Source organism: Oncorhynchus clarkii, chromosome 1 (assembly GCF_045791955.1).
Source record: "Oncorhynchus clarkii lewisi isolate Uvic-CL-2024 chromosome 1, UVic_Ocla_1.0, whole genome shotgun sequence".
NCBI classification, from domain to species: Eukaryota; Metazoa; Chordata; class Actinopteri; order Salmoniformes; family Salmonidae; genus Oncorhynchus; species Oncorhynchus clarkii.
Genome location: NC_092147.1, coordinates 13109347 through 13126269, shown reverse-complemented (window position 1 = coordinate 13126269; position 16923 = coordinate 13109347). Strand labels below are relative to the sequence as shown.

The 16923-nt window shown below is 44.6% G+C and overlaps 1 protein-coding gene across 4 annotated transcripts in view; it reads left to right on the top strand.

Annotated features, from left to right (window-relative positions):
• The window catches only part of LOC139423857 (nuclear factor 1 A-type-like), a 283093-nt gene that overhangs the window by 61172 nt on the left and 204998 nt on the right, over positions 1-16923 (top strand). For all 4 annotated transcript variants that reach the window (XM_071175606.1, XM_071175531.1, XM_071175758.1 and 1 more), the window contains exon 2: positions 2027-2555. In XM_071175606.1, the coding sequence (XP_071031707.1) occupies positions 2027-2555 (529 nt within the window). The remainder of the gene's footprint in view (positions 1-2026; positions 2556-16923) is intronic.

Genomic DNA, 16923 nt, shown 5'->3' with positions numbered 1-16923 from the left:
TGTAGTTGAGTACATTTTGCACTGGCTCAAATTAAGATCTTACATTTGTAGTTGAGTACATTTTGCACTGGCTCAAATTAAGATCTTACATCTGTAGTTGAGTACATTTTGCACTGGCTCAAATTAAGATCTTACATCTGTAGTTGAGTACATTTTGCACTGGCTCAAATTAAGATCTTACATCTGTAGTTGAGTACATTTTGCACTGGCTCAAATTAAGATCTTACATTTGTAGTTGAGTACATTTTGCACTGGCTCAAATTAAGATCTTACATCTGTAGTTGAGTACATTTTGCACTGGCTCAAATTAAGATCTTACATTTGTAGTTGAGTACACTTTGCACTGGCTCAAATTAAGATCTTACATCTGTAGTTGAGTACATTTTGCACTGGCTAGGGTGGTCAAATGGCCTGAGGTGAAGCCTACTCCAGACCACTCACTACTTCACTAACCTCTACTGAGTGTATTTGGGAAATTAAAATACGTCTCTGATGGAGTGGTGATTTCTCATTGTTTATAACATTTGTTTGGATTTGATTGGTGCATTTTAAAATGTACTGTTAGACCCGTGCCTAGTGTAGCTTGCCCCCCCCCCCATAAAACCCACAGCATACTCACTGTACATATGCCTGTAAACACTCACCTAGAAGAGAAGCATATCTGCTCCGTTGCTTATAGCGTGATCTAGTGTGGCATGCTGGTACAAAATTGAAACGGAGTGTTTGGAATTGGTACACTTACTTATACGTTTGAGTTAGAACGGTGTATCCGTATGTCAAATCAAATGTATTTATATAGCCCTTGTTAGATCAGCTGATATCGCAAAGTCCTGTACGGAGGGGATTTGTTTTCTATAACGGGAAAGATTTCAGGTTCCAGTGCTCTTTTATTTTCTCATTCGGTAATGAACGCTTTTAGTATATAATAAGGATTTCTACAAAGGAGTTTAGTTACATTTCGTCTCTTTGGTAGCTCAGCTGTGTTTATTTTTTACATCTAAAATGTCCTTGTAGTAAAGTGGGACCAGGCTAACATTGTGCCGTCAATGATCGTTTGTTCAATAGACTTAATGGTAGTGGTCATTCATCTATTATTACAATGTCTTTGTTCCTCAAAAATATTCTGGTGTGAGTTTGCAGACGCGAGACTATTTTAAGAGAGAGTAGTTTTAAGAGGTTGTTGCCTGGTTGCGTTGTGCTGCATCGTTCTGGCCTAGTGTCGTGCTGTAACATTTCCACGGCCTGTATTAGGTTGTGAGGCCAGATTTTGAGAGGGAGCATATTGTCCAGTGTGTGACAGTGCTAGTAGCAGGTGTAACGGACTGATCCACAACATGCCATCTATCCACATTCTTCCTCTAATAGCTGTACATGCAGCTCTCCCTGCTAATAACCCACATAATGTCCCAGTCTTTCTGAGCGAAACGTTTCTGCCTGTACATCTCTTTGTGTGTGTGTGTGTGTGTGCGCGCGCGCGCATGTATATATGTTTGCATGGCGAACAGTTAAAAATAGACATTCAGCTTTCCCGCTCGGCTGTTGCTTTTTCTATCACCTCTCTGGCAGACACCCACAGACCCACATTCTTGCCAGAGAGCCAAGACACGGCCGTATTTCACACTGCTCCCTCTTTGTCCGTACGGTCCAAAGAAACTCCTCCGTTAGCCCGTTCTCCGTGTGTTAATGAAACGGGCCCAAATGCAAAAAATGACGTAAATACTCATAAATACAAACGTGGCAGACATTGCATATTATTCTGAAATGGAAAATGTTTGTTTTCTAAAAAGTCATTTTTTGAATGATATTCTATCAAAGAGAAGTAGTGCATGTTCTTTATTGCATTCCTTCATTGCCGAGTATTTCGGATACAAGTCAATTAGTGTTTACTCAATGTATATCTGATTTCACAAGATTAATTGTAATGATTATTGTTGCTTTGCCTTTTATTCGATTACATAAACAAAATGTTTCACTATGAATGTATGTTACCACCAAATCATTAATTATTTTCTCCTGTCTTTCACAGGATGAGTTCCATCCTTTCATCGAAGCTCTGCTGCCGCACGTGCGAGCGTTTGCCTACACATGGTTCAACTTGCAGGCCCGCAAGAGAAAGTACTTCAAGAAGCATGAGAAGCGCATGTCTAAGGAAGAGGAGCGCGCGGTCAAGGACGAGCTCCTCAGCGAGAAGCCTGAGGTCAAGCAGAAGTGGGCATCACGCCTCTTGGCCAAGCTCCGCAAGGACATCCGGCCAGAGTTCCGGGAGGATTTTGTGCTCACGGTCACCGGGAAGAAGCCCCCGTGCTGCGTGCTGTCCAACCCCGACCAGAAGGGTAAGATGAGGAGGATCGACTGCCTGCGCCAGGCCGACAAAGTCTGGAGGTTGGATCTGGTCATGGTCATTTTATTCAAAGGTATTCCCCTCGAAAGTACTGATGGCGAAAGGCTGGTAAAGTCCCCACAGTGCTCGAACCCAGGGCTGTGTGTGCAGCCTCATCACATTGGAGTTTCTGTGAAGGAGCTTGACCTCTACTTGGCCTACTTTGTTCATGCAGGTAAGTCCCTCTTGTTTCTCAACTCTCTAAACAAGTCAACATTTGTTAAAAATTGGAGATGCATAAATGTTGGCCTCACTCCATATGATCATAGGAAATGGAACATGTGATAAAGTTGTACTGTTAATCGAAAATAAAAACACTTGGATGGGGTTAACTGCTCAATTGGACCTTATCAGAGAGTGCAGGCCAATGTAATGTACGTAGTTGGCTTCACTCTTTCAAGGAACAATCACAGGCCACTCATTAAGTAAGCACCCGACCAAAACAAATTCCTTGTATTGAAGGACGTTGATTCACCTTGCCCTCACCAAACCCAACAACAGTGCACCACACCGCACCGCACCGCACCGCCCCCTCTCAGGATGCAGACACAAATGTTATCTGTAGCAGACAACCATCATTTCATCACAGCAGTAGTCTGGGAAAAGCAGGACAAATCTGCCAAACTCCTCGCACTGCCCTGTCCCTTTGCTGTTTCCAACGGGCCAGAAGTTGGTACTGTGTGACGACAGTCAGCTGCCTCAAAACACACTCTCTCCCTCACGATTACTCAGCACAAGCAAATGAACTATTTGGTACATATAAAAACTTCAACATGCCATCAGCCTTATATTTGATTTCTCTCCTGTTAATAATTATTGTATTCAAAGGCTTTTAAAAAGTGTAAAATACATACTAATTAACAAATCAATTCGATTGGGGTTTATGTTTTCCCCATGAGCTAAATCCTTATCTAGAAATGTTTTCAAAATGTCTGTAAAAAATGTGTGTTTTCACCATTTGATATGAGTTGTTCTTGTGCCATGAAAACTCACCCTGAGAGTGAAGTACAGTGCACATAGCCGATAGAGAAATGTTCATTGACAAAAGGCAGCGGGGGCTCCTTCCTCCACTGACAGCAACAAACACCAGCTTTCACTTGCAAGGTTTGGAAAGAGCTCTGTTCCACCAGGCAAACCGAGCACCTTAATTACAACCATTTCCACTCTCCAACAAATGGTTTCCAGAAGCTTCAGTGAGCTAGGTGTAATGTGTACCTAGTTTTACATACCCATAGCATCATATTGTCATCATATGTATATATATATATATATATATATATATATATATATATATATATATATATATATATATATATATATATATATATATATTTAAAGCTTTTGTTCAGTTTTTGCAGATTTTTGCATTGACAGCTGGCAAATTTAAGTTTAAAATGTTGAAGGAGGTTATGTAGTGATTTTGGTCAAATATCTGAATGGAGCTTTTAATGATTGGAATAGGCCTATAGGATTGGGGTTCCCTTGTGGGAGCTGTGCAGTACTAGGTTTTAGTTGGGCTGGAGTGGAAGCTCATTTTAACTTGAGCCAAGCACAAAAGTGTAGGCCTTTGGAGGATTTCTGTCCATATACTGTATAATCGGCCTCATCATGAAATCATGAACTCATCAGTCAATGACGTTATAATGGGACACAAAGAAATCCCTGATTAGCAATAAACACATAAAACATGACATTAAATTGCTTGATGGTGTAGACAAGTCAAACATTGACACTAATTTCCTAAGTTTCTTTTTGCACTTACATTTTTTAGGAACAGATACATTTAGTCTCAAATATACTGAACAAAATATAAACGCAACATACAACAATTTCAATGATTTTACTATGTTACAGTTCATATAAGGAAATCAGTCAATTGAAATAAATTAGGCCCTAATCTACGGATTTCACATGACTGGGCAGGGGCGTATCCATGGTTGGGAGACTGGCCCACCCACTGGAGAGCCAGGCCCAGCCAATCAGAATGAGTTTTTCCCTACAAAATAGCTTTATTACAGACATAAATACTCCTCAGTTTCATCAGCTGTCCGGGTGACTGGTCTCAGACGATCCTGCAGGTGACGAAGCCAGATGTGGAGGTCCTGGGCTGGCATGGTTACACATGGTCTGCGGTTGTGAGGACGGTTGGATGTACAGCCAAAATCTCTAAAACAACAGTGAAGGCGTCTGGTGTAGAAATTAACATTAAATTCTCTGGCAACAGCTCTGGTGGACATTCTTGCAGTCAGCATGCCAATTGCACACTCCCTCAAAACTTCTGTGCCATCTGTGGCATTGTGTTGTGTGACAAAACTGCACATTTTAGAGTGGCCTTTTATTGTCCCCAGCACATGATGCACCCGTGTAATGATCATGCTTTTTAATCAGCTTCTTGATATGCCACACCTATCAGGTGGATGGATTATCTTGGCAAAGGATATATGCTCACTAACAGGGATGTAAACAAATGAGTGCAAACAATTTTAGAGAAATTCATGAATTCAAAGCTCATGAAACATGGCACCAACACTTTACATGTTGCGTTTATATTTTTGTTCAGTATACAATTTGCTCAGGCTCATTGTGGCTAAAATGTCATGGGTGCTTTGCTCTCGCGAGCATTCTGATAGCTAAAGTTAGCTGATTTACAATCAAGGCTGAAAAAAACTCTATCAGAGTGAGAACAAGAGGGAGAAGAAATAGTTGGTTCCCACAGAGCACAGAGGTATGTATGCCTTCAGGAGAATTAAGTCTGCAGTGTGTTCTCGCTCTCTCCATCTCGTTTTCTCTCTCTCTCTGTCTCTCGTCGCCTCATCCCACAGGATCAAGTTTCTTCCTCTGTCTTATTTAAAGCAGTGGAGCATTTCTAGAGCTCTGTTGATTACAAGCCATCTGAAGAGAGGCTGACCTCATGCACCGATGCCAAAGGTGGGGTTTTTCAGCTGAAGTCAGTAATTAAATGCCAGGGCAAGGGGTGGAAGAAGGGGACCCTCGTGACAACACTATCCTGCCACCAACCCATTTAACAGCAAACTTAGACCACTTTTATTTTCAGGGTATGAAAATTCTCAAAAACAACTATTGTGCAAATTCACACAAAGTGTGTGTAAACTTGCAAAGTTGACAACATAATTTGCATTTTATTATCTTTATGCTTACTCTTGGTGAATTATTGTGCAATATGCTATATTCTTGGGAGAGGTTTGTGATATAATGCCACATGGGGGGTTGGGGGGGGGGGCGGTGAGATGGGCCGGGATATCAGTCTTAACCAGGGCTTTCTGTGCGTTGTTCAACCGTCACATCATGTGTCATCTTTAGGAACAATGTGGTGTCAGGGCGGGCCCCCCTTTGACTACAGAGCAGGCAGAGTGGCCAGGGCTAATTTACAGCCTCGCTCTCGGCCCGGCAACTGGTGTCACTATCACAGGAGCACTCAACATGTGGGAAAGGTCATGGCTTAAGATGTTAGGTCCTTGACCCTATCTTCTAGGCATTTGACCTCTTAGACAAATATCACCCCTCATTAGCAGCCAGTCAAGCTGCTGGATAGCATTGGCTTTGGAAGCCTCTGTGATCTGCAGCCCACTTTCACTTTCCCAGCAGCCCACTTTCACTTGGTTTGGGGGCAGCAGGACCAGTTGGTTAGAATTAGCCAACAACCATGCTATAGTAGCCTTTGATGGCTTATGCCTTGATAGTTTTCTGTAATGTTGAAAGTTGTTGGTGTGATTAACTGTTGCAGTGGTAGTTGAAATCATACAAATTATATTGTGAAAATGTTCAGATTTATATATATATTTTCTTCACCCAGATAAGTATTATTGGCAAAAAACAGATGAAAGAAAACTGTTGAGTGAGACTAGTGGTCCCATGGCTAAATCAAATCCAATTGTATTGGTCAAATACACATATATTTAGAGGATGCTATTGCAGGTGTAGTGAAACAGTGAAGTGATATCTAACTGTTCACGACAATACACACAAAAATAATGGAATTAAAAAATATATAAATATTAAGACGAGCAATGTCGGAGTGCCATTGACTACAATACAGTAGAATAGAACCCAGTATATACATATGAGATGAGTAAAGCAGTATGTAAACATTATTAAAGAGACCAGTGATTCCATGTCTATGTATAAGGACAGCAGCCTGTACGGTGCAGGGTTGAGTAACTGGGTGGTAGCCGGCTAGTGATGGATATTTAATAGTCTGATGGCCTTGAGATAGAAGCTGTTTTTCAGGTTCTCGGTCCCAGCTTTGATGCACCTGTACTGACCTAGCATTCTAGATGATCGGGGGATGAACAGGCAGTGGCTCGGGTGGTTGATGTCCTTGATCTTTATGGCCTTCCTGTGACATTGGATGCCGTAGGTGTCCTGGAGGGCATGCAGTGTGCCCCCGGTGATGCGTTGGTCAGACCGCACCACCCTATGGAGAACCCTGCGGTCGCGGGCGGTGCTGTTGCCTTACCAGGCGGCGATACAGCCCGACAGGATGCTCTCAATTGTTTGTGAGGGTCTTAGGGGCCAAGCCAAATTTCTTCAGCCTCCTGAGGTTGAAGAGGCGCTGTTGCGTCTTCTTCCATTTAATGTGTTGTGGTCAGACTGAATGCTCTATTAAGTCTGCTAACCATGACTTCATGTCACTTCTGGACAAGAGCAAGTAGACTGGAGGGTATTGAAAAAACCTATATGGTGGACAGCTGTCTCATCATTCAAATGGGATAGTTACTCTTAATAAGACTCTGGCCCTTTAATGCACACCTTGATTGCCGACTCAAGATAATGGTCACTTAATAATGATTTATTGTGTGTCCCTTTCGGGAAATTTGTCTTGGATCTCAACAAACAGCAGAACAAGAAAAAGTGCAGGGAACCCACCCTGCCTGCCAACCCGCCTGTTGAGAGACACCAGTCGCCGCCCTGCACTGCCAGCGGAAGTGAAATCAATCACAAAATGGAGGGTGAAGGACGTTGAGTGAGGCTTAAGGAAGGTGAAGGTGGGTGAAGGCCTCACTGTGGACTGGTTGGGTGATTTGTCTTGAGAGACCCTGGCCTGTAAAGGGAGAAAGACATCCATGGTCGGGTTGATTAGCCTAAATTATGGCGGTAAGGTCGCGAGCAATGTGGAACTAAAGAAAGCAGCCCATAGATCGGCTAGCTAGGAGGAATCATGTTCTAATAGAAAATAACAGAAACTCGGCCTTGTAGATTGAACTACATTTCTACCTCATACTTCTCTCCGTTTTCACTGTGCGCAATACAATTGAAGGATATCACTGGCTGGATGAGAGAACATGTCACGGAGTGGACCTACAGTTGAAGTCGGAAGTTTACATACACATTAGCCAAATACATTTAAACTCAGTTGTTCACAATTCCTGAGCGGTATGACGGCTGTGTGGTCCCATGGTGTTTATACTTGCGTACTATTGTTTGTACAGATGAAAGCGGTACCTTCAGGCATTTGGAAATGCTCTATTAAGTCTGCTAACCAGTTTTTCACAATTCCTGAGCGGTATGACGGCTGTGTGGTCCCATGGTGTTTATACACTGCTCAAAAAAATAAAGGGAACACTAAAATAACACATCCTAGATCTGAATGAATGAAATATTCTTATTAAATACCTTTTTCTGTACATAGTTGAATGTGCTGACAACAAAATCACACAAATTATCAATGGAAATCAAATTTATCAACCCATGGAGGTCTGGATTTGGAGTCACACTCAAAATGAAAGTGGAACACCACACTACAGGCTGATCCAACTTAATGTCCTTAAAACAAATCAAAATGAGGCTCAGTAGTGTGTGTGGCCTCCACGTGCCTGTATGACCTCCCTACAACGCCTGGGCATGCTCCTGATGAGGTGGCGGATGGTCTCCTGAGGGATCTCCTCCCAGACCTGGACTAAAGCATCCGCCAACTCCTGGACAGTCTGTGTTGCAACGTGGCGTTGGTGAATTGGATTCAGGTCTGGGGAACGGGCGGGCCAGTCCATAGCATCAATGCCTTCCTCTTGCAGGAACTGCTGACACACTCCAGCCACATGAGGTCTAGCATTGTCTTGCATTAGGAGGAACCCAGGGCCAACCGCACCAGCATATGGTCTCACAAGAGGTCTGAGGATCTCATCTCGGTACCTAATGGCAGTCAGGCTACCTCTGGCGAGCACATGGAGGGCTGTGCGGCCCCCCAAAGAAATGCCACCCACACCATGACTGACCCACCGCCAAACCGGTCATGCTGGAGGATGTTGCAGGCAGCAGAACGTTCTCCACGGCGTCTCCAGACTCTGTCACCTCTGTCATGTGCTCAGTGTGAACCTGCTTTCATCTGTGAAGAGCACAGGGCGCCAGTGGCGAATTTGCCAACCTTCTTGCCACAGCTCGCATTGATGTGCCACCCTGGATGAGCTGCACTACCTGAGCCACTTGTGTGGGTTGTAGACTTTGTCTCATGCTACCACTAGAGTGAAAGCACCGCCAGCATTCAAAAGTGACCAAAACATCAGCCAGGAAGCATAGGAACTGAGAAGTGGTCTGTGCTTACCACCTGCAGAACCACTCCTTTATTGGGGGTGTCTTGCTAATTGCCTATAATTTCCACCTGTTGTCTATTCCATTTGCACAACAGCATGTTGAATTTATTGTCAATCAGTGTTGCTTCCTAAATGGACAGTTTGATTTCACAGAAGTGTGATTGACTTAGAGTTACATTGTGTTGTTTAAGTGTTCCCTTTATTTTTTTGAGTAGTGTACTTGCATCCTATTGTTTGTACAGATGAAAGTGGTACCTTCAGGCATTTGGAACTTGCTCCCAAGGATGAACCAGACTTGTGGAGGTCTACCATTTTTTTCTGAGGTCTTGGCTGATTTATTTTCATTTTCCCATGATGTCAAGCAAAGAGGCAGTGACTTTGAAGGTAGGCCTTGAAATACATCCACAGGTACACCTCCAATTGACTCAAATTATATAAATTAGCCTATCAGAAGCTTCTAAAGCCATGACATCATTTTCTGGTATTTTGAAAGCTGTTTAAAGGCACAGTCAACTTAGTGTATGTGAACATCTGACCCACTGGAATTGTGATACAGTGAATTATGAGTGAAATAATCTGTCTGTAAACAATTGTTGGAAAAATTACTTGTGTCATGCACAAAGTAGATGTCCTAACCGACTTGCCAAAGCTGTAGTTTGTTAACAAGAAATTTGTGGAGTGGTTGAAAAACGTGTTTTAATGACTCCAACCTCAGTGTGTGTAAACATCCGACTTCAACTGTATGTGAACATTTACAGGGCTGCTGTTAGATGTGCTTTGTTGCTGCTTTACCTTGTTTGACCCTGGCGGCAGAGATGAACAAACAGTTGTTGCGTGTGTTGAATGACTGTAAAGACGTCTGACCTATTTCCCTCTGAGCTCTTAAACAGATTTGCACTGTAAACTAGTTAGCTTTGACGATGCATCCTCGAGGCACTGTAACGTTTAGGTTCTGATCAAAAGTAAAGAGTCAGTCCATTTGTTTTACTGGCCTGGAACTGCAAGCATTTATGTCCAGAGAGTTTTGCGCAACCCTCCACAGGTTGGGCGAAGAGGGGTTTTGAAAGGACTTGGCCTTACACACAGAGCACACACACCAGTCTAGTTATCTGCCAGTTTAGATCATCAGCCACTGCTGGAAAACAAGGAAAGGGAAAAGAGACCAGCCGTTCCTTTGTAACGGTGCACACACACAAAGATGGTGGTTTGCTGTGTTTCCTGGGGGTTTTGCTGAGAGTAACCAAATCTGGCAATATCTACCGGCTGACTTTTGGCTCTTCTACTGTTACAACGGTTTTATATTTCCCTCCCCTTCCACAGGATGTGGAATTACAATAACTTGGCGCTATTTAAGGCGATTGTGGGATAAACCACAACCTCTGTTGTGGTTACTGCAGTACACAATGTGGCTTGGGAACCCCTCACCACCACCCACTCAACCCTGTTCCCCCCCCAAATCCCACTAACCACCCGACTGCCATAGCTATGATTATAACAATGACTGTGTCACCACACTCTCTTTCGTAAGTACAGAGATACACACACACACGCGCGCATACTGTACCATTCATTGTAATTGAGGTTGGGGCTCATTCATAAAAATGCTTCATTGTCATAGCGTTTGATATCAGCGAGTAATAGCAGGTTTGTGTAGATGACCTACTAGAGAAATCCAACAGCTGGCACAGCCCCCAGTGCCAAAGGACTAGCACAGCCAGGATTAGATAGCCAGGATCAGATAGCCAGGATCAGATCATCTGATACACTGCCTGTTTAATATCGCTGGATGTGCTGGCCAATTTGTCATCTTGACTGCTTTGAGGACCTTCTATCCCTTAGTCTTTGTCAATTTCTTTGTTGTTCATTTGATAAGCAAAAACTAATTCTCTCTCTCTAAACAAACCAGTGCATTTGGGTGATTCCATAAAATTTTAAATCCTAATACACCCTAAATATAAAAGAGATTAGCTCATTACAAAATCTCATATTTGGACAGAAAATGTTTTTATAATGACATTGCCAGCTTTGAGCAGCAGAGGCTAGGCTACATAGCATTAGCGTTAGTGTAGCATAGTGTGCGCTGGCCTGGCATGTGTTTAGAGATGCGATGCTGTCTCAATGGGGCAGACGGACGGATGGGGGGATTGGCAATGGGGAAGTTGGGCTAATTAATTCTGCATTAATGCCCCAGTCACCCCAAGACATCCCCAGCAGCAGAGAGGGGGAGACAGAGGCATGTGCCAAGCTTTCTGAAGCTCGCTGTTCTCTTTCTTCTTTGTTCATGAGATACGGTGGTTATCTATGAGACCTAGGCTGACAGGAATCTGCAGGCCTCAAATCTGCAGAACTGATATTTTCTCCTCTCCTCCATGTTGGATATTTGCTTTTCTTTGTCTGTTTTTTGGGGCCTGTCTGGTTTAAAGAAGTTAAAGCCTAGGAACTGCATGTGTCGAACTATAGCTCTCCCTAACGGCTAAGAACATTCAGGAATTCAGGACACAGACATCTCTTCCCGATTCAGAACAGCAGCTTTGGCTAACTTCTGAGAATGGACTCTTTGTATCCACATGCCATTCAACAAGAGTCCCATTGTCTTTAGCTCCCCTCTAGCCTCAGCGCTAGTCATTGCTCAGTCTTTATTGTATGCACTGTGATTGTATTAGGACTTGATGAGGACTTCATTTTAATGGTGGGCAGACAGCTCATATGCTGTTCAGGCCCGAGCGGGGGAAAACTGTGCTAATCATCTAATTACCGCCAGGATTCATTTTTTTTTTGCCAAGCGACCGCTACGTAGCTGTACATGGATCAAAGCGAACGCAGAGAGGTAGAAACAAGCCATTCATCTTGTCGCCTGTCTTGGAATATTACACTTGTTGTCCTGCACATTGATTTGCCATGCCACATGACGGCATGTCGGTGACGCAAACTGATGTACTTTTTAAACCACACAGATACAGACACACACACACACCAACGAATGTGGCAGCGAGGGGTCGGAAAGGGGAAGAAGAGACAAAAGGGTCAGGCCCAGAATCTCAGTATTCACTGTGTTTAAATGTCAGTTCCTCTCCCGTCTTTGTCCAGGGAGCTACAGGAATGTGCTGCAGCCGGTGATTTGTGCCAGTCAGTAGGGAAATATCGTAACCGTCTTTATGGGGGATCTTAGCAACTGAGAGAGGCTCATCTCCCGCCACCCAGTGCCCTAGCTCTCTCACTTCAGCTGCTACTTTCCAGCCGGCCCAGTGCAAACGGACGAGATTTGTTTATTTTAGACTTGATAAGATTACAGTTACAGAATAAAATTGGTCCTTTATGGCCACCCGAGTGGCACAGCGGTCTAAGGCACTGCATCGCAGTGTTGTGGCGTCACGACAGCCTGGGTTCTATCCCATAGGGCGGTGCACAATTGGCCCAGCGTTGTCCAGGTTAGGGGAGGGTTTGGCCATGGGGGGGCTTTACTTGGCTCATCACATTCTAGCGACTCCTTGTGGCAGGCCGTCGCCTGCAGGCTGACTTCGTTCATCAGTTCAACGGTGTTTCCTCCGACACATTGGTGTAGCTGGCTTTCGGGTTAAGCAAACGGGTGTTAAGAAGCGCGGTGTGGCGGGTCATGTTCCGGAGGATGCATGACTCGACCTTCCCATTTCCTGAGCCCGTTGGGGAGTTGCAGCGATGAGAAAGATTGTAATCACAACAAAGGGGTTAAAAAATATGTTTTAAATAAAAGGGCCTTTATTGGTATATACTAGAGGTCTCCAACCCTGTTCCTGGAGAGTAAACCTACTGGAGGTTTACACCAGGCCTCTCTAACCCTGTTCTGGTAGTAGAGAGACCCTCCTGGAGGTTTTTGTTGTAATTAACTGATTCAGTTTAATTATTAGAATCAGGTGTGCTAGATTAGAGTTGGAGTGAAAACCTACAGGAGGGTAGCTCTACAGTAACAGGGTTGGAATTAAACACCTACAGGAGGGTAGCTCTACAGTAACATGGTTGGAGTGAAAACCTACAGGAGGGTAGCTCTACAGTAACATGGCTGGAGTGAAAACCTACAGGAGGGTAGCTCTACAGTAACATGGTTGGAGTGAAAACCTACAGGAGGGTAGCTCTCCAGTAACATGGTTGGAGTGAAAAACTACAGGAGGGTAGCTCTCCAGTAACATGGTTGGAGTGAAAACCTACAGGAGGGTAGCTCTACAGTAACATGGTTAGAGTGAAAACCTACAGGAGGGTAGCTCTCCAGTAACATGGTTGGAGTGAAAAACTACAGGAGGGTAGCTCTACAGTAACATGGTTGGAGTGAAAACCTACAGGAGGGTAGCTCTCCAGTAACATGGTTGGAGTGAAAACCTACAGGAGGGTAGCTCTACAGTAACATGGTTGGAGTGAAAACCTACAGGAGGGTAGCTCTCCAGTAACATGGTTGGAGAGCTCTGGTGAATATTCATCAGTCCAAACAGGTGTTATTCTTCTTCTGAAGAGTCGGTCTCTGAGGGAGCATAGCCACAAGGCTAGTAACATGCAACATCCGGTGAGCATTCGGGTTCAGTCAGAAAACTGGCAGAGTGGACACCGGAGGATGAAGAGGGATTTCCAGCATTACAAATGCATTCTTAGAATTGTGTAATTCTTCTGTCCGTTGCGGTGGGGGCACTGCTGTCCTTTATCTTGAAGAGGTCTGAACTGGTTCAGTGCCAAGGCAAGAAACTGAGACCATGTGATCCACTGACGAGCCTGTATTGTGTGGTGAACCCATTTGGGACGGCATATAAAAAGGACTGCAGACATGAAACGGAACAGCTGTGGCCGTCTGTAGGGGAAAGTTGCTACAGATGGTGAAAGAAGTGAAAAATAAACTACCGTATGGCTGGTAAAATATAGAAGACTAGGGGTTTGCTGAACTGGTTCCTCTCACATCGTGTGTGTATGTTTGCAATGCATGTCTTGTCTTAGTGAGTGTGTTCAGTCAAGTATTGTTTTTAGCTGTTGTGTTATAGTGGATAATGCTTCTTGAATCAACGCTCTGTCCTTATACCATTTCTGCCCATCTGCTGTGCAGTTCAACACAGATGTATTTCCTCTGCGCTCCAACTGACATGTTACCCCATTATATTTACATTATATTTAACAATATTTGCATGTACTGTATATTCATTAAAATTAGCTGGTGGACCTTTGGGGGGAGGAGGTGTGTGTGTGCATGCACTGTGTATAGACTAGTGCAGGTCGTGTCTCTCCGCTCTGTAGTTAAGAATGGAGGTCAGGCCAGCCGTCTGCCAGTGGGCCCACTGTCCCAGGGTCTCCCGCTCTGCTCTGCTCACCCTGCGGTGATTAAACCGTGAGTGATCCGCTCCTCCTCGTGATGCACTGGATGGAGAGGGAAAATCCAGCCTGGGAAGTATCCATCTGTAACACAGCATCTACTGTTTCAATCTCCAGCAGCTTTCTTCCAAAAACAACTGCAGTTAGGCTGCATGGCCAGAGATGTGTGGACAGAGAGGCCTGTGGTTATTACGGACAGAAGAACCAGCCAAACTCCAAAGTCACCCTAAGTGTGATTGTTGAGGACGGTAGTCGTTAGGTTAACGAATGGACTGTGCTTGGTGGGTAAGTTAAGCAGCAGAGCTGGGGATTTGACAGTGAGCCATCCAAAAGCCCCAGAGTGGAGGAGAGATTTGAAAAAAACTGTCCTGCCTCTTTGGACAGTGTCCAGGAGGAGAAGCCATACGAATCAGACATTTTGTAATAATGGCCGCTGACGTGACGTCGTGAGCATGCTCGCATTTCACCTCATTGTTGTCGTTTTCTTCCCCCGATTGGTTTCCGTTCAGATTGTCAGATGCTGGTTTTTAATTATTGACAAGTTAAGTATGGGGGTAAGGGGGGGGCACTTACTGGGGGGGTTGTATTTTTTAATTATTGCATTTTTTTCCCGCCAGCACCACCCCTTGGTCGCTCCATCTGTGTATGCGGAGCAGGGCAATATAAATGAATACGTCAATGAGGATACTATGGCCGTGGCGCTACGTTTTGCCAAGCCACAAGGCCCTGGCACGACGCACACTGAACCTCCTTGTTTAGTTCAGGGGAGCGGATGGGTGCTTCTTCAAGAAAACATTGAGCATCAACTCAACACATTTGCAATTACGCTTCCCTGGCTTGCTTCAGGAGCGAATGTAAACGTTGCTTGTCCTTGCATGTCGGGGAAAAACAACAAGCTCGGGACCAAGCTACCTTTCTGAAGGAGAAAAAAGAAAGGAAGCCAGGCCTAGGGAAGTTGGGATATTGTTTTTTCCATTCCTGAAGTGCTTCCCAGCTCCAAGCCATCCTAAAGGCTACTGAGACGAGAGGAAGGGGAGAGATGCTGTAGGTCTGTATGGCTTGTGTGTCCTAATGAGGAAACCTACTGTCAAATCATGACCCACACCTCTTTCTCTTACTCACCTTCTCTTGCACGGTGATTTAACCGAAAAGCTTCCCACTCTGCCATGAATGAGGGACAGAAAGAAAGAACCCTCCCCTCACTTTAGGTCCGCTGTTCTCAAAGAGTGGATCAGCGTGGTGCGTTTTGTTTTTAGGAAATGAATATGGCACCTTTTACGAGATACCCATTCGATGTTGTGGCCACTCCCAGATAGATATGCTTGCTGCTTGTTAGTTTTGTTAGACCAGTATGTCTGACACAAGGGCATTCTCGGCCGCCAGGCATTACGGCCCTTCAACCATAAAACTGTTTTCAGAGGGGAAACAAAAGCGGCACTTGATTAGTCGTGAAACCATCTGGGAACGAGACTCTCGGCAACCAAGCTAATTGGTCAACATTTCCAAACAAGAAAGGAGAAACTCCTGTTCACATATACGCATATTTAAATGAATGTCTTTTTCTCTTTTTTTGAGGCCCCTTCTAATCACGAGCACCAGTTTTCTCCCATCCTTCTTTGTGTGTGTTATTTAGTCTCCATCGCCAGCCTCACCCCCTGAACCCAAATGTATTGGAACTGAGGGGGGCCTCCCTCTCCTAATGGACGGCTCATATTACTTCACACAGACATAGACGGAGTCTGGCCCCGGAGGACTCAGCGCTCTGGCGTGAAATATTGAATATTGTTTAAAGATTCCTTTTGTCCGTGCTTGGACTTGGAGGGAGGGAGGGGGGAGAGGGTGGGAGGGGGGAGAGGGTACAGAACAAAAGGGAAAGCCATCACAAGGGCTAACCTCAGTAAGTCGTCCCAAACCAAGGTGTCTGCGGTCTTCCTCTATGATTTTATTTTGATTGAGTTCTCATTTGACCCTTGTGTTGTCTGTGCACTGTGAGCGCTTATCTAATTGCTAACGAACACACACGTCAAACAAGCGTACCTCACACCGTCTCGTCAAGCAAAAGGGAAGTAAGTCAATAAACGAAACGTTACAGGTGGGTCGTCTTCCTAGAAAGTTGGGACCTGCTGTGAGTCGAGATATTTCCCCTCACACCCGTTGGCTGCGGAAAACAAGTGGTGGTTGCCCTGGGCCTACTCCCTGCTCGTCTGCACCCACCATCCTCCCCCACTCCCGGAGCTGAGAGAGAGAGGCTGGAGGGTATGGTTCAAAGTCAGATATTCTGAGATAAGGCAACAATCAATCATACCAACTCTGTGTCGTGTGACCAGCCCAAACTGATCTGCCAGGCAAAAGTTAGTGCTTCTCTCTCGCTCGCTCGCTCTCTCTCTCTCTCTCTCTCTCTCTCTCTCTCTCTCTCTCTCTCAATTCAATTTGCCTTATTGGCATGACGTAACAATGTACATATTGCCAAAGCTTATTTTGGATATTTACAAAATTGTCAATTGGACAACTGTAACTGTAACAATAACCAAGGGTCAAAATAACCCTACATTCAACAATAACAATAAGCATACAGTAGAGGACATGTGCAGGTTGATTGATCTGTCAGACACTGTCCCTCAACTTATGGCTGGCAGCAATGTAGTGCGCTGCCAACCCACAGCTCTCTGCGTC